Here is a 25395-nt window from a genome sequence, read left to right as displayed (position 1 = left end):
AATAGAATGGAATTAAAAGATAATAACACAGTGAATGAAACACTCTCTCTTTAAAGCCAAAATAAAATTTGATAGAACAGATGTCAATCAGATAGTAAAACTAATACTTTTCCTGTACTGAAAATGTAATTCTGATAAATACTTACCTCATCTCACAGAAACAGCTACTCTCATTCAGTACTGCTTACTATAGACAAAAACATTTTGCACACAACACAAGCCTTAAAACTCTTATCCATCTGAAAGTGACTAATTCCAACACATCTTACATGCAAATTATCATATGACAAATATCTACCAATAAGAGTGCAACTGACTCACTTGACACACGTGACTCCCTGTATTCGATTCTACTAAACTATCATGTCTAGTGTTTTCAGAAAATAGAAGCTCTAACTTTCAGTTGGGAAGTGTTAGAATAGGTAAGTACCCATCAAATATAATTTTCAATATAGAACAAGCACAGCTTCTGATACAGTACACTTCCTCTTTCTCACATAAATAGCAAGAGCTCCACAATAAATACATAGATAGAACATTGCAAAAATAAAAGAAACATCCCAGAAAGGAGATCTTCAGAGCCAAAGATTATATGTAGGAGACTGTTCATCTTTTGAACCAGGTATAATCTTTGCCCATTAGAGTAAGATGGAGGAGCACATCCAAACATGAGAGAATTATGGCAGGATAGTGATTGAATCATACATTATTTATTATACTCAGTCCCAGGAAATATAAAAAAAAGTAGATTAAAGGATCTGCCCTTAGGTGTAGAATGGGTAAGACATGATGTACCATAAACAGTCAACTACATTCAAAATCCATGCAACTGGTAAGCTGGAAACTGACATGCATACAGAAGTAGGATGAGGATCATACTTTCAGTAAGCCAACCAAAATCCAAAACACAGCCACCAGGTGCCAACAACTGTTTCAACTGATAAACTTCCCTGGAGAAAGAGCAAATGGAACTAGCTATAAAAGAAGCTAACCATTAGGACAAGACATATCTCTTTGCCAAGGACTGGATAAAAACCAGGCATGAAGACAGAACACAGAAAGGTGTGGATAAAACAGCAGTGATCAAGGTTGATGAAGAAGGGATGGAATAACAGAAAGAGGTAACAAAAGGGTATTTTAGAACTTGGATAGTAACAGGAACCATGGCTGAACTGTAGAATTTCCAGAATGAACCATTAATAGATAACTTCTTGTCAGATGGAGAAAATGAATCAAAGAACAACATTCAGCAAGAAACTCCAGGATGTTGATATATATGAAGACCCCTCAGCTGCAGACCAACACCCTGAAACTTACCTGTTGATTGACCCATGCCCCATGCCCTAAAAGAATGTATCCATTAAAATGTGGAAATCTGAATGAGGAGGAGGAAATTGGACACCTGTCAACACCTGAGTCTTCTCCACCCACCAATGGAGATCTTCAATAAGGATATGAGAAGGAAAAACAAGAGCCATCAAATGATCCCACATAAATGCATGACCTAAGAGGATATGAGTTGCCTGGAAAACATATCCCCAAAAGCAATGGAACAGTTACAAGCTGTAATAGAGGAAGTAGTAAAAGCACAGAAAACTGAAACTTCTATCTAATGAACTGAAGAAGAGAAAATTGGGTCTAACTGAGATGAGTGTTGAAAAAAACATCCAAAGAGATAAGATACTGGTTAGGTTGAAAGTATGACTTTTCTAATTTATTAACCAATCCACCCTAGCCACCTCCAGAAGCAACCAACAAATGCATTGGGCAGACTCCTGTTTGGAACAAGCTAACAGTAGCAAATCATCCATATAATGATGAAAGCACATCCTGAGAGCACCTGACAAAAACATAAGGGGCCAAAGGAAGCCCAAAGGGCAGTGCACAAAACTGATAAATTACCTTGTGGTGAACAAACTGAAGATAGGGTCATGACTAACACGATATCAGGATATGGAAGTGAGCATTCACAACTTCCACCTTGGTCATCCACAAGCCCATATGAGGGTGAGAAACAACTCCATGATAAAACACAGCAAAATCAAAAAAATATTGAGGCAGGATAAATCTATTACAGGCCACCAATCTCCTGTTTTCTTGGGAATAACAAATAGTGTGGAATAAAAGCCTGGGAAATAATAATGGACAAGTTCAATGGCCTATTGAGACAGAAGGTCTTTCACTGCCTTGGATAGATGCTAACTGGTAATAGAATCAAGAGGCATGTAGAAGGTAACGGGCACCTGAAATAAAGGAAAGAGAAAGAAATTGTGGGGCAAGTCCTTTGATTAAAACCCATATAACCCACAAATGTTGGGCAAAAGTTTGTCAAAAGAACAAATTCAGACAAGTGAGTTCCCACTGGACTGAAACCCCTCGAGAAGTCATCTGTACTGTTGGTAACATGATTATCTACGTTGAATTAAATGATGAGATAAAGAACCCCTGAATGGAAGAACTTGTAAAGGCTAGGAATGACTAGGATGGGAAACAAAAATAGGGATTTAACAAATCTCCAACTGAGACTAACATGTTACCAAAGAGGAAATAGTAATTTGTTAATGCAAAGACTACATATTGGTTTCAAAAGTCTGAGGTAGATCACCAAAAACATATCACTGAAGAAAAGTTGTCATTCATAAAGTCATAAGATAAGAGGGTGGTAAATGAAACTGGGATAAAGCCATCTCTCAACCCAGGAGATCCCAACAAATAGAAACCACAAGTAAGGCAACAGCTTAAGATGACAAATGAACCAAGTTGGAGGTAGTTAAGGAGAGGTTTTTCTATCAAAATCTCAGAATCTCTAAGGATTGCATCAAAAAGATGACATATAGTTCATAAATACCACAAAAGAGAAGTAAGGGTAAGAAAAAAGGTGGGAAAATTTGGCATGGGATAAAGGAAACAAAGGAAAATCATGGGCTGCCTCTATATGGATAAAATCAACCCCAACTGCTGAGAGTCAATAAATGAACTGTCAGCTTAATGGTAAGCTACTGCAAACTAATCCATAGCACATGAAGGGCAAGGCATATTGACACCCTCAATTAATTGTGGATCAAACTGTGAAGCATGAATTCTGATATACAGGGAAAGTGAAAAAAAATAAACTCTGAGATGAAGAGATATAGTACAAAGAAGGTTGATTGATTGATTTAGTGTTTTATGGCACAAAGCAGCGAGACTATCTGCGCCAGACATTCGGTAAAAATGTAAAAAAATAAAAAAAAATAAATAAATAAATGTAGTAATAGACATAAATGGAACTGAAGGTAAAACAAAAAAGTATAAAACCAATGTTGACACCTAGTCTACAATGTTAAGATAAAAGGTAGAGTATAAGAAGTTGTAAGGTATTTACTCTAGCAAAAAGGTAATGATCATAACCCGCCAGGAAGATTAACAGGTAAGTTCAAGAACCACCGTCAATCACCTGAAGTTGGCCCTTCCAGTCCTGGTTCTGGGTTATGTGTCATAGCAGCTATTATCAAAATGTAAAAGAAAGTAAAGTTTTAAAAGACACTCCAGAAAATCGTAATAATGAGTAGCCAAATGTCCAGTAAAAGGATAAAGTCAAGTAAATGGAGTAAAATTTGTAGAAGTAATTGAAGATAAAAGCAAAGCGGCAATTAAGACAGAAAATGGCGTAAAACCAATGTTGACATCCAGTCAACAAAGTTGTAAAGAACTACCTGTAGCAGAATGGTAATGATCGTAACCCGCCAGGAAGACTAACAGGTAAGTATAAAACCACCGTCAGTCACCTGAAGTTGGTCTTTCCAGTCCTGGTTCGGGTTATGAGTCAATATGGCCAGTACTAAAAGTTAATTAGTAAAAGTGTGAAATGATATGCAGTAAAAGTATAATAACAACTCGCCAGGATGACTAACGAGTAGTTCAAACAGGAGCGTTAGTCACCTGAAGTTGGCCTTTCCAGTCCTGGTGTCGAGTTATTTAATGTTCTGGCCATTGTCCAATGTCAAATTGAATGACAGAGATTAAAACTGTAAAAAAGGAACCACAATTAAAAGGTGTAATGAATAAACATGCAACACTTAAATGAGATTAAAAGGTTAATGGCCATTAAAAATTAAAAACATTATCAAGGTGGACAGAGTCACCATCACCAATAACTCTGTCCAATGTTACAGATTGACCCTGGGAAAAATATGTTTAAAATATTGCCGTCATTGAGAATTGTAACGATGGCAAGAAAGTAAAACGTGGCTGATAGTGATTTGAGTGTTACACAAATTACACATTGGTGGATCAGTTCCAGATAAAAGAAAATGATGAGTTAATAAACTGTGACCAATGCGTAGCCTAGAGACAACAACTTCCGAACTTTACGGAAGCTAGATGGCCAAAGTCCAATTTTGGGTTTGATTTGAAAAAGTTTGTTGTCACGTTGCTCACTCCAAGTGGACTGCCAGCTGGCACGGAGCCGACCCTTGAAGATAACACCATAGTCCATGTACGGAATAGGCATAGGAGTGATGGTGCTGAAGCAGACATATTTAGCTGCCATGTCTGCAAGCTCATTCCCGCGAATACCAACATGGCCTGGTATCCAGAAAAACTGGATTGAAGTAGCTGCTAATGAGAAACGGGCCAGTCGGTTACGAATATCAGCGAGAATAGGATGTGAGCTAACGTGTAGCGATTCCAAGGCAAGTATAGAACTAAGCGAATCAGTATAAATAGTGCAGTTGGAGTACTGCTCAGCTGCAATATGATCCAGGGCAAGAGATATGGCATACAGTTCAGCAGTGAACACAGAAGCTGTAGAAGGGATTCTGCGGCAACTACTGACCCATAGCAAACCATAGCAGAGCCCGCTGAATTACCTGATTTGGAACCATCTGTATAAATAGGAACTGAATGATTGTTTGAAAGATATTCATTGAATAAAAGATGGTACTTCCAATCTGGAGTATCTGCCTTTTTAGGTGACTGAAAGAAAGGTCACATTTGGGGCTGTAATAAGCCATGGTGGGATGGGCGACCTGTGGAACATGCAATGTTATCCAAGGACAGACCCAATTCATCCAATTGCTTCCGGATGCGAAGGCCAAACGGAGCAATGACAGATCGTCTGTTCTGAAAAAGTACTGCCCACCGAGGAAGGAAAACACATTTCCAGGTGGGATGCTTTGGTAAGGAATGAAGTTTCAAGTATATTGTAAAGATAGTTGCAAACGGCGAAGGTGTAGAGAAGGTTCATGAGATTCAATGTATATACTTTGAACTGGAGAGGTACGGAAAGCCCCAGTGCAGAGTCGAAGTCCTTGGTGATGAACGGGTCCAGCATCTTTAAGGCGAGGGTCTGGCAGAGCCATAGACCATTGATCCATAATCGAGTTTCGATCTAATAAGAGCACGATATACCTTTAACATTGAACAGCGATCTGCCCCCCAACTGGTAGAAGAGAGAACACGGAGGATGTTCAGTGCTCTTGTGCATTTGACCAAGCTGCTTTAAGTGTGGTATAAAGGTCAGTTTACGATCAAAGATAAGCCCCAAGAACTTGGTCTCCGGGACAACTGGCAGCAAAACTCCACCGAGATGAAGTTCAGGATCAGGGTGAATACCCGTCGACGGCAAAAGTGCATGCATACAGTTTTGGAGAGAGAGAAATTAAAGCCGTTCGCCATAGTCCACTTCCATTACACAATTGAGGCGGTTTGTAGTTGCCGCTCAATATATCTCATGTTTGACGACTGACATGAGATGTGAAAGTCATCGACATACAGCCCATTTGCAACAGTGAGAGGGAGTTGTTCAGTGATGGCATTTATCTTTATACTGAAGAGTGTAACACTCAATACACAGCCTTGAGGGACTCCAAGTTCCTGTACAAAAGAACGGAAAGTGTCGAACCCACACGAACTTGGAATCTCCTGTCCATTAAAAAATTTTTAATAAACATGGGTAGATGGCCACGTAACCCATATGTATGGAGGTCTCGCAAAACGCCATACCTCCATGTTGTGTCGTAAGCCTTCTCTATGTCAAAGAATATTGATACAAGATGTTGGCGGTTGAGAAAGGCTTCTCTGATAGATGTTTCAAGAAATTAGGTGGTCTGTGGTGGAGTGTTGTCGACGGAACCCACACTGGGTGGGCGAGGAGGTTGTTTGATTCAAGGAACCAAACAAGACGAGCATTAACCATCCTTTCTAATGTCTTACAGAGACAGCTGTCAAAGCAATTGGACGGTAGTTTGAAGGAATCTTGGGATCTTTCCCTGGCTTAGAGAAAGGTAAAATAATAGCCTGGTGGAGTGCTGTCGACGGAACCCACACTGGGTGGGCGAGAGGAGGTTGTTTGATTCAAGGAACCAAACAAGACGAGCATTAACCATCCTTTCTAATGTCTTACAGAGACAGCTCGTCAAAGCAATTGGACGGTAGTTTGAAGGAATCTTGGGATCTTTCCCTGGCTTAGAGAAAGGTAAAATAATAGCCTGGCGCCAAGCATCAGGAAAAACATTCTCCTGCCAGATCCGGTTGAAAACAATCAGAAGGACATCAAGAGAAGCAGGAGATAGATGGTGCAGCATGTCATAATGAATATCATCAGGTCCAACAGACGTACTGGCAGACCGATGAAGGGCCATTTTTAGTTCCACCAGGGTAAAGGGACAATTATAGTCAAAGAAACAGTCAGTTCGAAAGGAAAGAGGTGATTGCGCCCAGTCTTGATGGACAGGAAGGTGGAGGAACAAGCAGAAGTGCTAGATACCCGGCTAAAGCTTTCACCTAGAGTGTTAGCGATGTTCAACATCAGTCACCTCCTGACCATCAGAGAGTAAGATCGAGAGGGGATAGAATTGTAGTGTCCATTAACCTTTGAATCCTGTCCCATATGATCTTGGAACTGGTGGTAGAAGATATACTGGTTGTGAACTTAATCCAAGATTCCTTCTGGCTGTGACGTCTTACCCACCTAGCATGTGCACGGGCCCGTTGGAAAGCAACCCGGTTTGAAAGTGTGGGATATCTACGAAAAGTATCCCAGGCCCGCTTTTGAGCCTTCCGTGCTAAGTGGCAAGCAGGATTCCACCATGGACGAGGATATCGTGGAAAACGTGTCGAGGTTTTAGGAATACACTGAGCAGCTGCATGTATAATACAGTCAGTTACCGCTGCTACACAGTCGTCTATTGATGGCTGATTTACGATGGCAGGATCAAGTTCTGCGAGAGCAGTGAAAGTGGACCAGTCTGCCTGATCCAGCTTCCACCAGGGCACGCGGGTAGGGTGGCATCGACCATGGCCAGTCTCTCTTATAAGGATTGGAAAATGATCACTGCCTAGTGGATTACTGTCAACCCTCCATGAAAAATGGGAGAATAATGAAGGGGAGCAAACTGAGAGATCAATAGCAGTAAAGGACTGACTAGGTGCATGAAAGTAAGTGGAAGAACCAGTATTGAAAAGAGAAAGATTGTGATCAGAGAGCATCCGCTCTACAGATCGGCCCCTCCCATCAATAATAGCACTTCCCAGAGGGATGATGTCCATTAAAATCCCTAGGATTAGAAATGGAGATGGCAATTGTTCAACGAGAGCATCAAGATCTGATTGATCATATGTCTCTCCAGGGGACAGGTACAGAGAACAAACAGTGATGGTATGACCCAAGGAAACACGGATGGCTACAGCCTCCAAGGGTGTGTTGAGTGACAAAGACAGGGTGGGCACGTGTTGATCAACCAACAGTGCCACCCTCCATGTACTCGACCATCACACAACCTGTCATTTCTGTACAGAGAAAACTGCCGAATGGAGACAGTATCAGTAGTTTTGAGAAATGTTTCTTGTAAAGAAAGACAAACAGGATGGTAGGAAGCAATCAGCGTTTTGATATCATCCAGATTAGAACGTAAACCTCGACAGTTCCATTGTATCAAGGTGGCCATTTTAAGAATGGGTAGGTGAAGTGGCTGGAGAACCCTTTGGTTTACGACCACGTCTTTTTCTTTACTGTCTTTAGTTGGAGGAGGTCTATCAACCTCCATGGATCCTGCTCTGTGTCGGGTGGGCAGGTTTTGTTATTGGAAGGGGAATCTAGTGACTGAGGACGCGAACGAATAATTGTTTTGTCTCTTGTGGTGGGAGAAAAGATGTATCAGAAGAAATGCCTGTATTTGAAACTGAAGGACGTGGATCTTGAGGTGTGTTGGAAGGTATGGGAGGGACAGAGATAGGTGTGGTAGTTGATTCATCAACCTTTTAACCACGGAGGTCAAAAGGCTTTTCATTTGTTTTGAAAACGATTCTTTGGAGGCACAGAGAGATCTGTCTGCACTCCCACTGTAGTTGTGGAATGAAGTGCAGCAGCATATGTCCGAGATGGAGTTGTGGATAGCAATTTCCGAGCCTCAGGATAACTAATGTTATGTGTCGTTTTCAAACGCTGCACCTCTTTTCCTCCAACCATTTTGGGCAAGAATGAAAGTATGAGGGTGAGAACCATTGCAGTTTACGCAATGTGGGTTCATGTCACAGTCATAGGCATCGTGGTCCTTGCCTCCACAACGAGCACATGTCAGGGAACCACGACAAGATGTCTTTGAGTGGCGAATCTCTGACATTGGAAACATCGAAGAGGGTTTGGTATGTATGGCGAACCCTGCAAATGAGATAACCTGCCTTGATGGTGGCAGGTGCACGTGGTGAAGTAAATGTTAAAACGAGGGTATTTGTTGGCAATGTAATTTCATCTTTGCGAGTGGAGATGCCTCACTGCAGAAACTCCTTGAGTGGAGAGACCAGCGAGAATCTCTGACTGGGAACGTTCTTCAAATCCCTTTCAACAATAACTCCTCGTGAAGAATTCAAGGTAGCATGGGGTGTAACCTCAATAGGTATATCCCCAATTGCCTTTGATTTCAACAGGAGTTCACTGTCTTGGGATGTGGATGTTTCAACTAATATGTCACCAGATCGAAGTTTCTTTACTGATTTTGGAGAGCCAGCAAGTCCCTCTAGTCCCTTTTGAATAAAAAAAGGGGACATTTGCCCTAAAGGTTTTTCCAAAGAGAATGTAATATAAGAAAATGAGGTAATGCGTGTGTTACTGATGTTGAAGATTGCTGTTCTGAGTATTCAAGACTTGGTCGCTACCCATTGACTGTTTTTTACAATTTTATTTAAATTTTTTGAGGATCCATAGGAAAAGGAAAAAATTTCGGTACCCACTGACCCCACCCACCATGGAGCCCTACAAGGGGACGCACTACAAAGTCACGCAAGGACAATGCAGCAACGCCAGGGTTTCGTGAGCACTATACCCAAACACCAGCATCAGGCACAATGTCCACAACACCTGTTGAGAACTTCCAACACTGGTACTTGGTTGACTCTAGCCCAAGTGGACCAGCCGATTGACCAAGGGGGCCACCCAAAGGCAGCCGTCTACAGGAATTGAGGCCAAAGTGGTGTGTTAGGGTTGGACCCCTTAACCACCAGGATCCTCTCCTCCCCTTCACGGGTCGCCACGCACGGCAAACACGTGGGTGGATGTTTAGATCCCAGAGAAGGTAACCAGATAGAACAGAACCTTCCCTGGGAGGTCCCCTCACCACGTACAGGAATCCACACCGAGGGGACAAAGAAGGAGGATGGGGATCATATGAAACCAGGGAAATGGACAAAACATGTACAAAATTCTAAAAACTCCCTTTCAAATCTAGTTAATTCCTCAGATGGGGCAGAGGAAGATGTGTCAAAATCCAATGATAGAACAAAGCTCTCAAAATCCTCATTGGCCCATACAGATTCAGCTTTTACGGTAGGTAGTGGAGCACATTTAGGGGTAGGAGTTAGGCCCATATAATGATCAATCTTATAATCGATAATCCCAGATAAATCCAATGATGACTCTTCCTTCATCTGCTGGCTGTGACACAGTGATGAGGTATGATACCAAAAGTGGTAATATTATTCTAATAATTCAGATTTCAAACAGAAATCAATCAAGTGTCTGATGCATAAAAATTCAAAATTGGTAAAAAAATAAATAAAAAAACAGGCTGGGAATTTAAGTTAACTGAAAAAGTCTTCCACAAGGTAAAGATTTAATAAAATTAAAGAGAAAATTCAACTCTGGAAATCGAACCATAAAAAGTAACAAATCTGAATCATATAAAGAGTAACAAAACAAAATACATCTTGACATGAGTACTGCCAAACAAGAAATGATAGTCTGATAAAACTGAATAGAGACAGTTAATAGTCTGATAAAACTGAATAGAGACAGTTACATACACTCTTATAGGTGGAGGGTTGTTGTATGATAAAATGTTTGTGAAACACACTGGAAATAGTCAATTCAAATAGGTGGGAGTTTCAAGGCTTGTGGCATGTGCAAAAATGTTTTGAATACAGACAGCATCACAGAATGAGAATAGCTATGTATGTAAGAAGAGTGTATACCATCAGAAATGATTAGTGTAAAAGAGAACATATGAATAATGGACTATCATGTAATACTAGTACCATAAATACATCTATGACTACACAGCAGAGAAGCAAGAAACCAGTTTCCAAAATATAAATAATATAGACAAGAATGTCCTTTGATATTAGTGGAGAGAAAGTTTTTAAAATGCTCTAAGTCAGCTTTTTACTTTACAAGTTTGCAACCTTTCACTTTTCATTTATGTCTATGACTGTATTAAAACTTAAAAATATTTTATGTTGTTATTTTGTAATCCTCACTTAAATACTAGATGTATTTCAACAGTAGTTTGTGACCATATGTTTTATTTCCATTTACACACACAGATAAATAGATATGCAATACTTAACATTTGTAGGGGTTTCAGCAACTTGCACACCAACTTGCCTTTGATAACTGCAATATACTATCTCTGTTCTGTAAACTAACTCACTGAACAACTGATGGCTTAAATATCCTGCTGTGAACTTTTTGTTTTACATGTTTAGAGCTAGATATTGGTTCTTCTTGATTAGAATGTGAATTGTGTTTTTCTGTAATACCTGAACTATTTTTTTTATTTATACTGCTGTTAGATTGAGCTTTTGGTAAAACTTCAGTTTTGAATTTATAAAAGATGGTATTACAACTTTTCTTAAATTAAAGCTTCCCAGTTTTCATCTTCATAAGAAACCATGTGCTGCACCGTATCTAATAGTCTCGATTTTCCACAGTACCAAATACAAACAAGCAGCATGGACAGAGGCACCAACGATGTAGGTATTAAAGAAACATACTAGTTTTAAATGTGGTTGTAACAAAGTATTTGAAAACTACAATAAAATATCACTTGTTTTCAACATACTGAGAGAAGTACATGTATAACAGATAAAAACAATTATAAAAGCAAGACAAACTAGTCATCTGTAGTGAATTAATAACATTTACTACTACTTAGACATAGAAATGGTAGCACCATGTAAGAATAGAATAGTGTAGTGATTTTAACTACCAAACTGTATTGTGTACATAATATACTGGGTACACTAAGTGTTAGATACAGCATGTATTGAACTATAAATAGATGTAGATAGTTACAGAATAAAGAAATATAAAATTTAAAAGTAAGAAGAAACTGAGTCTAATATTCCACTCAAATGTTTTTCTTTACAGATGTTAGATTTTCACGTGATCTTCAACATAAACCTGCATAAACTGCCTACACTTCAGTTCTTAAGAAGCACATAAAAACACGCTGGATGCACCCTTAAAAAAATGAGGTGAAAGATTACTACAGGAAGCTCTGGTGAAGCATGTAAGACATATTCAACCACGTGGATTGTCTTTGGGGTTTAGTTAAAACAGGATATAAGAGCACACACTATCACCTAACATGATGTGTAACTAACTAAAACTATTATTATACATTATTAAAAGATAAATAAAATATAACCTATTACTAATTACAACTTTCTTAAATTCTCTGTATCATTATTAAAAGATAAATAAAACATGACCTAATACTAACTAGAACTCTTAAATTGTTGCATATATATTATTAAAGGACAAATAAAACATGACCTAACACTAACTAGAACTTTAAATTGTTACATATATGTTGTTAAAGGGTAAATAAAACATGACCTTATTACTGACTAGAACTTTCTTAAATTGGATTATATACATATTATTAAAACATAAATAAAGCATGACCTATTACTCCCAAAAACATAACTGGGTTTATTTAAGCCAATGTTTCACTGGGTAAGCAAGACTTACTATGATCTCAAATGACTAGTTTATCATATTTCAATTTTGCCAAAGTTGTATGAATGGTACAGAAGGGTTATGCACAAACACAATACAGAATTTAACCAACTGGCAAGTATTTTACTTATTGTGTTTTTAACAAAGTAAAGACATCCCTATCACTAAAACTTGAAAAGTTTCACATCTCTACTAATTTTTTTATACATGAGAATGAAAATTGAGTTTTGTTTTCTGTTCAGTATATTTGAAAAAAGAAAAGTAAGCTAAATATATATATAAATTTTATCATATGGTTATATTATCTGTGTTGTTATCCATCACATACACTAAATGTATTTTATACACAAGGGGGACTAATTACAAAGCCTCATCATTCTATGTGTGTGTGTGTATGTGTGTAGTAACAAGCCAACACTAATTCTCAGTGAGCACAAGTTTGGTAGTTTAGGGAAAGGCCTATGAAAATCATGATGATACTGCAGCCATGGTTATCTGATGATGACTGTAACAAAGGTACTTCCTTCATAACAACTACAAGTTGTGGGTGATTCTTCGACTCTTTACTTATTATAAAAAGTCACTTGAAAAGTTTCATTCATTTCTAATACACTATTCAATGTTTATAAAGCCCAGTTATCTTTTAAATTTTATAGCTACATATTCACTAGAAATTGCAGTCAAATACCTTGTAATTAATGTAATAATAATTTTGACGAGTAGCCTTTCCATCAGGTCCAGTTTCCATTCGAAGACGCATCTTTACAAATCGGTCATTTTTCAATTGTGCTATTACAGCTCGAAGTTGTTTACGTTCAAATTTCAAGAGTTCCACTAAGTCATCCTCCTTCATACATGGATTTCGTATTAGCATTTCTACAACAATGACATGTTCAATTGTGTAGAATCCTCTCATCACCATTCGAGCAAGACGTTTCAAAGCATTAGGCACTTCTGTCACAAATTCACCATCCATGTCAAACCCTTTTCAATAGGACTGAAACAAGATTAGCAATATCTAAAAAACAATAATAAAGTGGTTACAATATTTGATTGAAATTACTGTAAGAGCTTCACAACTGTTTATATTTTCATTTATACTACCCTTAGGAACTTTCAGAGAACAGTAAAACATCTAAATAAAATGCAGCAAAGGAAAGTCATACGAGCATTGTAAACAAAAGTCAGCTACAAGCACTGAAATAATTATTACTGATAAATAAATTCAAGTTTTGGAAGATCAAAAGAAATAAATGTATGAAAAATGTTAACACTTTCTCAACTGAAAGTGTATTTCTGATAGGTATTTATCTGATAAATGTATGAAAGAATGTTAACACTTTCTCAACTGAAAGTGTATTTCTGATAGGTATTTATCTGATAAATGTATGAAAGAATGTTAACACTTTCTCAACTGAAAGTGTATTTCTGATAGGTATTTATCTGATAAATGTATGAAAGGATGTTAACACTTTCTCAACTGAAAGTGTATTTCTGATAGGTATTTATCTGATAAATGTATGAAAGGATGTTAACACTTTCTCAACTGAAAGTGTATTTCTGATAGGTATTTATCTGATAAATGTATGAAAGGATGTTAACACTTTCTCAACTGAAAGTGTATTTCTGATAGGTATTTATCTGATAAATGTATGAAAGGATGTTAACACTTTCTCAACTGAAAGTGTATTTCTGATAAGTATTTATCTGCTCTCACCAAAGATATCTTGACCTTGATTTGCTCTCTAAGCATTGCTAAAATTTTTCAACAGCACACTACTCTGTGCTGACTGTGCGACTACCCTCCACCAATCATACTGCTCAACCTAAATAAGCACAGGTAATTCCCTCTACTATTGGACACAACCCTGACTTTCAAGAATTTGCAGAAGCAAGCCAGAAACCAGTGATGTCGAGAAACCCACTTGTTGAGAAATTTCTCAAGCCAGAAACCAGCAAATCAGTGTGGAAAAAGGGTGGGAAGTGAGTGAGAAGTAAAAACTTATCAGAAATATGTTTTCAGTGTCAGAAAATTTTATTTTCTATCCAAAGCAAGAATCCCACTTTCCAAATGTGGAGGTGGTCAGTGAAGGCATAAAGGGAATCAAGTAAGTGAAGAACAACCATCACGAAAGAGCAGGAAGCACACCAGTTCTGGAACAGCGTTGTTCTTCACAAAGTAAAACACAAAACTTAATAGACAGGTATCATTCCATCTAATACAGAATCTATAGACAACAGATAATATGAAAGATGTCCACATATGTAACAAGTTTAAGTATTTGACACAATCACAGTCAGAATAAAAGAAGGTGCCTGGAATCAGATATAAGAATATGTGGTTAGGGCTAAATGACTATAAACTTATCGAGTAAACCAAGTGGAATCCACATAAGCAAAAAAACATGGATGAAGTATCTTGGTCTATGTCAGGTGTGGTCTGTACAGGCAGAACACATTTAGTGAAAGAACCTTGCACAGTATTTTTGTTTTATATATTGTATGCAACAGATAGTGTGACCAACAAGTATGTTCAGCTTAGGTGAAAGCATCCAGTGGAAGTGCCTAGCATAGAATTTGTATTTCATGATCAACAAGTGCAGTCTACCCAGGTAAAAAAAACACGACAAGAACCACGCATTATGATATTGTATAATATGAAATATAACGACAACAGCCCTCGTCTCGTACTGTAGGTATATATAAATATTGTTTTATTGCACAAATCCCATTCCAGAGGAAACATTCACTGTCTACCACTCCAGTAATTTGGAATCAGAAGTGGCAATGGCTCCCATTCTCCATTAGAATAAAGGAGGGGGATGCACACTGGGGAGCCCAGGGGAATGACAAACTTGAGACAGTGCAATGACTGTCTGTAATTCCCTATTTTGAAAAGCAGGAAGACCAATATTACAAGAATCCCAGATCAGTAAGGATAGGAAAAAAATTGATGTCTGTGAGTGACAGTCCTTTATATATAATACAGTGATATACACACACAAGCAACCTGCAGTATTAAAGAAACACCCCAGATCCACAGTGAGCATTATGGAAGTATACAGATTTAGTGCCAAGATATAACAAATGAAACCAGGTGGGATCTTTAAATATGGTGTATATAACAAATTAGTGTAAAGAAGAACAGGATGTCAACTTACACCAGACAACGGTAAACAGACATGTAGAATCACCATAAGATGATATCCACTTGAGAAATATACAGCTATACACTGCAGATAGTGATAAATACATTGGGTGTTGTCCAATACCAACCTGAATGATCTCCGGCAAAAGACAGAGATTGCAAGCAGCTAAAAACAGTTAGATGAACATTTGGAGTGAAGACACATAATGTGGAGGGTCACTATTCATGGACATGTCAGAATATGCTAGTCATATAAATTGACAAAACTAACTTGTGACATAATAGGTTAAAATATCATTGGAAACAAGAGAAACACCATGAAACAAATAGACAAGAATAAGAACCAAGAAAGAAAACAGTATGAGTCATGTAACATAGCAGGTAATGAATTTGACAATGGAAACAATCCAAATCTGAAAGTGAAAACCGTCAGGAAAAATAAGGTAGGAAAAGATAAGAGGCCCAGTAACCTTCCTGAGCATCCAATATCCTCAGAAGAAAGGCCTAATCTGGACAGCAGATAACATACAAGAAATGGTAAAGAATCCTAGAAGTGGGAGAAAGGAAGGTGTTCAATAGGGTAGCCCTCAAAAGAGCAACAGTTCAAATAAAGAAATACTAAACAAACCACCAGATGAAGAACTGAGACAGGTGAAGAACAGAAGAATAAGATGTTCAGAAGCCATGGCCAATAGAAGTCTGAAGAAAGAACAAAGCCTCTGGTACATAGATAATGAGGAATTGCAAATGGTGAAGGAAAGTAAAAGTTCTACAAAGTGGGTGGGCCTAAGAGTTAAGGCATGGAACCAGACAAAAGTCACATGTGAAGCTGGAGTGGGATGACATGGGTATACAAAATATCAATTGTGGTTACAAAGCAATCAGGATGGATATAATGACAGGGCTATTATCAATATGGAGCAACCAGCAATAAACAACAAAGAGTAATCTGAATAAGGGTACAAAATCCAGAAGATAAATGAGAATGTATGATAGGGATATAGATGAAGACCCCTACAATCTGGACTGAAAACATCAATCCCCAAAGACCTGAGGAACTGCAGACTAGAGATAAAGGAAGTTTGGTATTCCACCAAGCAGAAAACACAAATGCAGAATTCCCAGTGGAGAACACACCCACATAAAATTCTGAGAATGAAGAAACCACTCCATGGGGGAAAACCTGGGTGGGACATAATAAGTGATCAGCCACAAGATTCATAACTCTGGAAACACAAAATGCCAGAACAGTCATGTCTTGTTTATGGTCCAGTACAAGAAATCTAATCTGAAAACAGAGATCTGAACTTTGTAATATAGCTGATGACAGTGAAATGGTTAAAATTAACAATAACCAACCATCCCTGCAGAAACAGAAGAAATCATAAATACATGTTTCTGCAATGATGCAGAAATGAAGGGGCATAAAAGAATGATGCACTGTTGAAAGATTTTTAGGGAAAATCAAGTTCAAGATAGCTTTGAGTACTGTTTGAAAATTATTCCCACAGGTTTCTGAAATTACAAAAATGAAAAGTTTCAAGCATTTTACTGTTTGCCTGAAAATGTTTTAGAAACATTTGAGGTGCAGGAGAGTGGGCAGAACAGTTTTACCCTTAATACAAACAGATTCAACTGAACAAGCTTATCACTCATATAAATGTTATGCTTTGCTGAACAAGCTTATCACTCATATAAATGTTATGCTTTGCTGAACAAGCTTATCACTCATACAAATGTTATGCTTTGCTGAACAAGCTTATCACTCATACAAATGTTATGCTTTGCTGAACAAGCTTATCACTCATACAAATGTTATGCTTTGCTGAACAAGCTTATCACTCATATAAATGTTATGCTTTGCTGAACAAGCTTATCACTCATATAAATGTTATGCTTTGCTGAACAAGCTTATCACTCATATAAATGTTATGCTTTGCTGAACAAGCTTATCACTCATATAAATGTTATGCTTTGCTGAACAAGCTTATCACTCATATAAATGTTATGCTTTGCTGAACAAGCTTATCACTCATACAAATGTTATGCTTTGGCATATTGGCCAATTTTTTTGTAAGAGGTAAGGTTAGTTCAGCACTGACTATGCAGATATGTTTTTTTATTGCCACCAAGTGGCAATCAATGTTTACCTGATTCATTTAAGCACCGGTCAAAGGTAATTTTTTTATTAACATCACATATGATGATAATCTCTAATTTTTTCAATACAAGATACAAAATTACATTAAGTAAACAACAATCCTAATTTTGACTAAAAATACAGCATTGGAAGAAACAAGTGCAGTTTCCATATAAAATTATTTATTGTTCAGCTATGAATACAGCCATGGAAAAGCAACTTGTGTGAACAAATGTTATCTAATCATCCTTCAATATTTATTGTATGTCCCTTCAAAAATCCTTCAAAATCAAAATAATGTCTGGAATTTTTCTGGCCCCAAAATGTGGAATGACTATGTACATATTTATGAATATGGTAAAATGTATTGTAATGACTTGGATTTTTTGCCCCAAAATGTGAAATGACTATATAAATATTTGTTTGTTTGGAATTAAGCACAAAGCTACACAACAGGCTAACCATACTCTGTCCACTACAAGTATCAAAACCTGGTGTCTAGCAGTGTGAGTCCAAAAACATACAGCTGTACCACTGGGAGACATGTAAGTACATATGAGTATGATAAAATATACTGACCCTCTTTTAACAGTTTTGTAAAAATTCAATAAGAATTTTCTTTTCCATTTTTTTTAGAAATTTAATGAATGTTACTTTTTTAATGAACTACCTTTTCTTCTACAATTTAAATAGTTATTATAAATGTTGATTTGTAATGATCATGTAATATACATACTTATGATTAATTGAATCTTTTAAGTGAGCCACATCTCAAATTATTTGTAGGATTGCAGCCAAAAATAGTTACCAATGAGAGTACCAAACAATGTAGGATTGCAGCCAAAAATAGTTCCCAATGAGAGTACCAAACAAAGTAGGATTGCAACCAAAAATAGTTACCAATGAGAGTACCAAACAAAGTAGGATTGCAACCAAAAATAGTTACCAATGAGAGTACCAAACAATGTAGGATTGCAGCCAAAAATAGTTACCAATGAGAGTACCAAACAAAGTAGGATTGCAGCCAAAAATAGTTACCAATGACAGTACCAAACAATGTAGGATTGCAGCCAAAAATAGTTGCCAATGAGAGTACCAAACAAAGTATTTTAAAGTAAGAACATAAGAAAAGTACATTTGATTTTCTCTACTTTCTACCAAGCTAATTTTTTTTAGTTTCACTGTAACTGAATACTTTGACCTGATTAAAATTTAATATTAATTAGTTGAAAGTAATACCAAATAGCTGTATGTATGTATATTTATTCTTCAATGATTTCAAGAATTCAGCTGCCAACTCCTGAAAGAGTCCCACAAATAAAACCCACATATTATTAAAACAATCACACTGACAGCAACATCAACACAGCATAACCTTCTGGTTACAATCAACATCATGTCTGTACACACATAGTAATACCATTAAGTTAGTATAGAATACAACAATTGTGAATAACAAATTAAGCCATGCAATCAATGAAACTTAATTTAGAATGACTTGGATGATAATGTGGTGCATGTTGTTAGTGTAAAGCCTTATAAAGTGATTAAATGTGTACATGTGAAGATTTAGTTTAGTTTTGATGCAGAAGTAACTTTGACAGTTCAATATACTTATGAAATGTTAGTATTCTTAATATTTTATATCACAATATTTTATTAAAGCACTACTAAAGTACAAAGGAAGAAACACACATATTGAAAACACCTGGAAGTGCATGTAACAGAAACACACTTGGCTCAATGAACTGAATTTTTAATTAATAATCAAACAAAGCAATAACTCCTATACAGTGTTCCAACAAAAAATTTTAAATATATGTAACATAATCATGCACACAAATCATCCCTAAATTTTTAACTCTTGCCATATAACTTTATCAAATAACACTACAATTGAGAAGTACACAATTAATCTTATTTTAATTTACAATATCCTTTAAACAAAATCAAGAGCTCTGTTGCTAAGTTTATAGTAACCACTCTTACTAAAGGGCTTAAATGTTTTACCAACAATACTTTTCTCACACAAAAGCTGCTTGAAATGTCCCAATACACATAACTTTATATTTATACACATATTTAATACACAATATTTAATACACATTTAATACACATAACTTTATATTTATACACATATTTAATACACAATATTTAATACACATTTAATACACATAACTTTATATTTATACACATATTTAATACACAACTTTATATTTATATACATATTTAATACACAATATTTAATACACATTTAATACACATAACTTTATATTTATACACATATTTAATACACAATATTTAATACACATTTAATACACATAACTTTATATTTATACACATATTTAATACACATTTAATACACATAACTTTATATTTATACACATTTAATACACCTAACATTTAATACACATAACATTATACACATAATATTTAATACACATTTAATACACATAACTTTATATTTATACACATTTAATACACCTAACATTTAATACACAACTTTATACACATATTTAATACACAACTTTATATTTATACACATAATACACATAACTTTATACACATATTTAATACACAACTTTATATTTATACACATAATACACATAACTTTATATTTATACACATATTTAATACACAATATTTAATACACATTTAATACACATAAATTTATATTTATACACATATTTAATACACAATATTTAATACACATTTAATACACATAACTTTATATTTATACACATATTTAATACACATTTAATACACAACTTTATATTTATACACATATTTAATACACATTTAATACACATAACTTTATATTTATACACATTTAATACACCTAACATTTAATACACATTTAATACACCTAACATTTAATACACATAACTTTATACACATTTAATACACCTAACATTTAATACACATAACTTTATACACATATTTAATACACATAACTTTATATTTATACACATAATACACATAACTTTATAGATTCAATATAATTTCGTACTTTTTATCCTATTCACTAAAACTAGAATCATCTTCTTTGTTGTATTTCATCAACAAAATATGTGAATGACAAAATCTATTTGGTCCTTGCATCTTCATGTTTTAGGAAAAGTCAAAATAATTTAAAATAAACCCTTTCTTTTTCAGAAATTCACAGACTTCCTTCTCAGCTCTTGAAATCAAAAGATTTTTCATGTTCTGCCAGAATTATTTCATGATGTCCTGATAATTATGGCCATACCTTATAAAATTCCAACCCATTTATAAAGGTGGGTAATACTATGGTTTGGATTAGTTTTCAGCCAAAGAGACATAAATGTTATCAAGCACTCTTACCTTGTGATTAGCAAATCAGGATTTTTGGCTAGACACTGCCAGCATCTAATGTAAATTCATTCCTATTGGAAAATAAAACTGTCTTATCAGAATGTTAATGATTGTGGTCTTCCACAAATCTCTTCTCCTTGAGACATATGGAACTTATAAAATGGATATATTTATATATTCATCCATTTAGACAGACTCTTAACATAAGTCAACCTCTGTCTTTCCTTCAGTCATTGCAGCTATAACCAGACTTTCAATTCTTCTTTTCTTATAACATGTCTGAGAAATTTCAATTGTCTCTTTCTGATGTTAGTCAGCAGCTTCATCCTGTAACCTGCTCTTGTTAAATATCTTCATTTAAGGTGTGACTTGACAACATATCTTCAAGATGTGCATAAAAACTAGTAGCTTCAATTCTCATTCTTCATACTTGACAATACTGTCCAACATTCAGATGCACACACGAGATCCGGTATGACACAGCAATTCAAATCTCTTAACTTTGACCCAAAGTAATTTCACTATTTATATTTTTTCATTTTTGAAACATCCTATTCTATGCTGTATTTTATTATCACCTTTCCCACGTGATGCAATTCAGCTTCCCAGATAGTTGACTTTGACAAAGTATACAGGAATGATCTTCTCTCTAATTACCAAGCATTCTGTTTTCCTTCAGTTCAATACTTTTACCAATAACTATGCCAAAAATATTTTCAAAACAAGACCCAAAACTTGAGTGTTTTCAAATACTTGCCTGTTCTTCTTTATTCTCTTGAAGAAGAATAGTCAACTATTTGAAAGAGCTTGAATTTTGTCTCATTTTGAAAATATTGCAACTTTTATAGGTGATCCTGTGTGCTAACCTGAAATTATACCTGAAGCTTTTTGCACCTTCTCTTCTTTATCAGCTATTAATACTGTCATCAGGATAAAGCATGTAGTTCAAATTCTGTCCACCAATGATAAATGACCACAGATTATGCTTGGCAAAATACTGCAGTAGGTTTCCAGTTCTTGCTGCAGGTTTCAGTGCTCAACCAACTTGAGCACATCTCATCTATCATTGTCCCATTTGCACTAGGCAGAATGACTTTCCTCTAAGGAATGTCAAATACAATGCAAAGATTACCTGTCTTTATCAAATCTTAAATTTCTGTCCTCTCATCTTGTTGTCTTCAGAATACAGCAGAAGAAATCCCAGGCCTTCATCTTAACAGTTATCTAGGTATCTTAGAAACTTAAAGAGGATCACCTCTTACCATCATTTTCCCCATAGAAAATACATCAATATATCCTAATCCATCCATATAATAAAGTCCTTCCATCCCTACAATAATCCTAGAAATCTTCTCTGAACCCTGTCTTACATAAGGAGTGCAAATCTCTGCATAATACTCCAACTGAAGACTAACCAATGATTTGTAGGGAGAATTTGTAATCAATATTCTAGAAATATATCCTAAACTTCTATTAGTTTAACTACTGGCAACTTTATCTCAATGATTTGACTGACTTATACACCATTATGCCAAGATAAATATTAAACATATAAAAATAATGAAAATTTAAAACAAAGATCTAAATATCAACAAATGTAAAATCAAAGAAGTAATCTTACAGCTTAAGTGAACAAAGTCCTTTCTCAATTCATTACTTATTAGGTTAGTTGGTTTTTTTTGTTTGGCATTTATTGATGCAAAACACCTAGGCTATCTGTGACAAACAACTGGTAAAAATTAAAATTAAAATTATAATACATAAAAAAGAATAATATTAAAATGTAACAAAGTCCAATCTTTGAATTAAAAACTTAAAGTTAAAAAAGAGGCCAATGCTGTTAAAAATTGAAAAACACAACTGAGGTGTACAGTGTCACCATTGCCAGTGATGGTTTCCAATGTTAATGGTGAACCCAGAGGAAATATATGACTAAAATGGTGCCATTGCTCATGGTTTCAACAACGTTAAGACAGTAAAATGTGGACTATTGTGACTTGAGTGCGACAGACCACATATTAGTGTATCAGTCCCAGATAAAAGAAAATAATGAGTTAAACCAATGCATAGCCTAGCTAAGACAACTTCCTCTTTCTGATCCTTACAGAAGAAAGACAGCAAAAGTCAAATTGAAAGTTTTATCTAGAAAACCTTATCACGTTGCTCACTCCAAGCCAACTGCCAATTGACATGGATCTGAGCCTTGAAAACAGGACCATAGTCCACATATGGGACAGGCACGATCATGATAGCACCAGAGCAAACAATCATCGCTGTGATTTTAGCAAGCTCATTCCCAGAAATGCCAACATGGACCATAGTCCACATATGGGACAGGCACGATCATGATAGCACCAGAACAAACAATCTTAGCTGTGATTTTAGCAAGCTCATTCCCAGAAATGCCAACGTGGACCATAGTCCACATATGGGACAGGCACGATCATGATAGCACCAGAACAAACAATCTTAGCTTGATTTTAGCAAACTCATTCCCAGAAATGCCAACATGGCCTGTGGCCTGGTATTCAGAAGAACTGGATGATAAAGAGAAACAAGCAAGTCAGTTTTTATATCAAAGAGAACAGGGTTAGAACTAGCATGAAGTGATTCCAAGGCCAGTAGAGTGCTAAGCAAATCAGTATAAATAGTACAGTTTGTGTACTACATAGGTTCTAGGGCAAGAGAAGTGGTGTACAGTTTGGCAGTGAACACAGAAACTATTGAGGGGATCCTGTGTGCAACCACTAAACCCCAACAAACCATGATGTAAACTATTCACATAAATGGAAATGGAAGGATGGTTCAAAAGATGTTCAGCAAACAGAAAACAGTACTTTCAATCTGGAGTATCCTCCTTCTTCAGATGACTCAAAAAAAGGTCACATTTTGGAATGGTAATAAGCCATGATAAGATGAGCTGACCAGTGGAGAAAGTAAAGGCATCCAAGAACAGACCCAGTTCAAACAACTGCATCTGAATACGAGGGTCAAAAGAGGCAATGGCAGACTGTCTATTTTAAAAAAGCATGGCCCACTGAGGAAGAAAAATACAACCCCAGGTGGAATGCTATGGTAATAATTGAAGTTTTGCTGCATACAGTAAAGACAGTTGCAAACAGCAGAGATGTAGAGGAGGTACAAACTCTGGACTGGAAAGGTGTAGAAAGCCCTTGTGCACAGCTGAAGCACATGATGGCAAACAGGACCCAAAATCTTCATGGCCCAGGTCCTGGCAGAGCCATAGATCAGAGACTCATAGTCCAGTTTTGATCGAATGAGTAAATGATAGATTTTTAGCACAGAACATCGATCGGTACCCAAGAGGTAGAAGAGAGGACACAGAGGATATTCAGTGCTCTTGTACACTTAACATGCACCTGCTTGATGTGTGGAATAAAGGTCAGCTTATAGTCAAAGATAAACCCCAAGAACTTTGACTCAGGAACCATGGCAAGCACAACTTCTTCAAAGAGGAGCTCAGGACCAGGGTGAATACCCCATTAGCAGCAGATGAGCATGTAAATGGCTTTAGAGTGAGAAAAGGTAAAACCATTTGCTGTGGTCCACTTCAGTAAATGATTGAGGGTATATCTGTAGCTGCTGCTCAATAATTCTCATCATAGAGACTACTTGCAACTGATAGCATTAATCTTTATATTGAAATGTATGACACCCAAGACATGGCCCTGAGAGACTCCAAGTTCCTGTGGGAAAGAACAGGAAAGTGTCAAACCCACATGAACTTGGAATTGCCAATCCATTAAAATGTTTATTAAAAATGGACAAATGGCCACACAACTCATATGAATGAAGGTGTTGCAGGATGTCATACCTCCACGTAGTATCATAAGCTTTCCAAAGGTAAAAAATACAGAAACAAGGTGTTGTCACTTGAGAAAGACTTCCCTAATTGACATTTCAAGTTGAATCTGATGGTCAATGATGGAGCACTGTCATCAGAACCTACACTGGGTGGGTGAGAGGAGGTTGTTTGATTTGAGGAACTAAATAAAATGTCCATTAACCATCTTCTCTAAGATCTTAAAGAGATAACTCATCAAAGTAGTTGGACAGTAGTTTGAAGGAATTTTGGGATCCTTCCAGGCTTAAAAAAGGGAGGAAAATAGCATGGCCCCAAGCATTAGGATAAACATTCTCCTTCCAGAAAAACAACCAGAAGAACAGCAAAAGAGGCAGGAAATAGATAGTGCTGCATCTTGTAGTGAATAACATTAGGTCTGACTGATGTACTGCCAGACCAATGAAGAGCAAGCTTGAGTTCCACCAGCATAAAGGGAAGATTATACTCATAGAGACGATCAGCCCAAAGGAAAAGATGTGCTCGCTCTGCCCAAGTCTTGATGGCTAAGATGATGGGAGATAAGGCAGAAGTACTAGATGTACAAAAAAAGCCTTCATAGAGAGTAAGTATCAATGATGCTCTGGGCATCAGCAACTTCCTGGCCATTAGAGAGCAAGATTTTATCCCATATGACTTTAGAACTGGTAGTGGGAGAAAAGTAGAAAGGTTATGATCAGAGAGCATATGCT

At 36.4% G+C, this 25395-nt stretch overlaps 1 protein-coding gene across 7 annotated transcripts in view; it reads right to left on the bottom strand.

Moving 5' to 3' along the window:
• The window catches only part of TfIIEalpha (transcription factor IIEalpha), a 52400-nt gene that overhangs the window by 18810 nt on the left and 8195 nt on the right, over positions 1-25395 (bottom strand). For 4 of the 7 annotated variants that reach the window (XM_076452237.1, XM_076452238.1, XM_076452240.1 and 1 more), the window contains one exon: positions 12906-13235. In XM_076452237.1, coding sequence (XP_076308352.1) covers positions 12906-13193 — 288 coding nt within the window. In that variant the 5' untranslated portion in view covers positions 13194-13235. The remainder of the gene's footprint in view (positions 1-12905; positions 13236-25395) is intronic. The other 3 variants (XM_076452236.1, XM_076452243.1, XM_076452242.1) reach the window with 1 other exon arrangement.

Source organism: Tachypleus tridentatus, chromosome 8, assembly GCF_004210375.1.
Source record: "Tachypleus tridentatus isolate NWPU-2018 chromosome 8, ASM421037v1, whole genome shotgun sequence".
Classification (NCBI taxonomy): Eukaryota; Metazoa; Arthropoda; class Merostomata; order Xiphosura; family Limulidae; genus Tachypleus; species Tachypleus tridentatus.
Note: the sequence above shows the minus strand (reverse complement) of the source record. Positions and strands in the feature narration are given on the sequence as shown.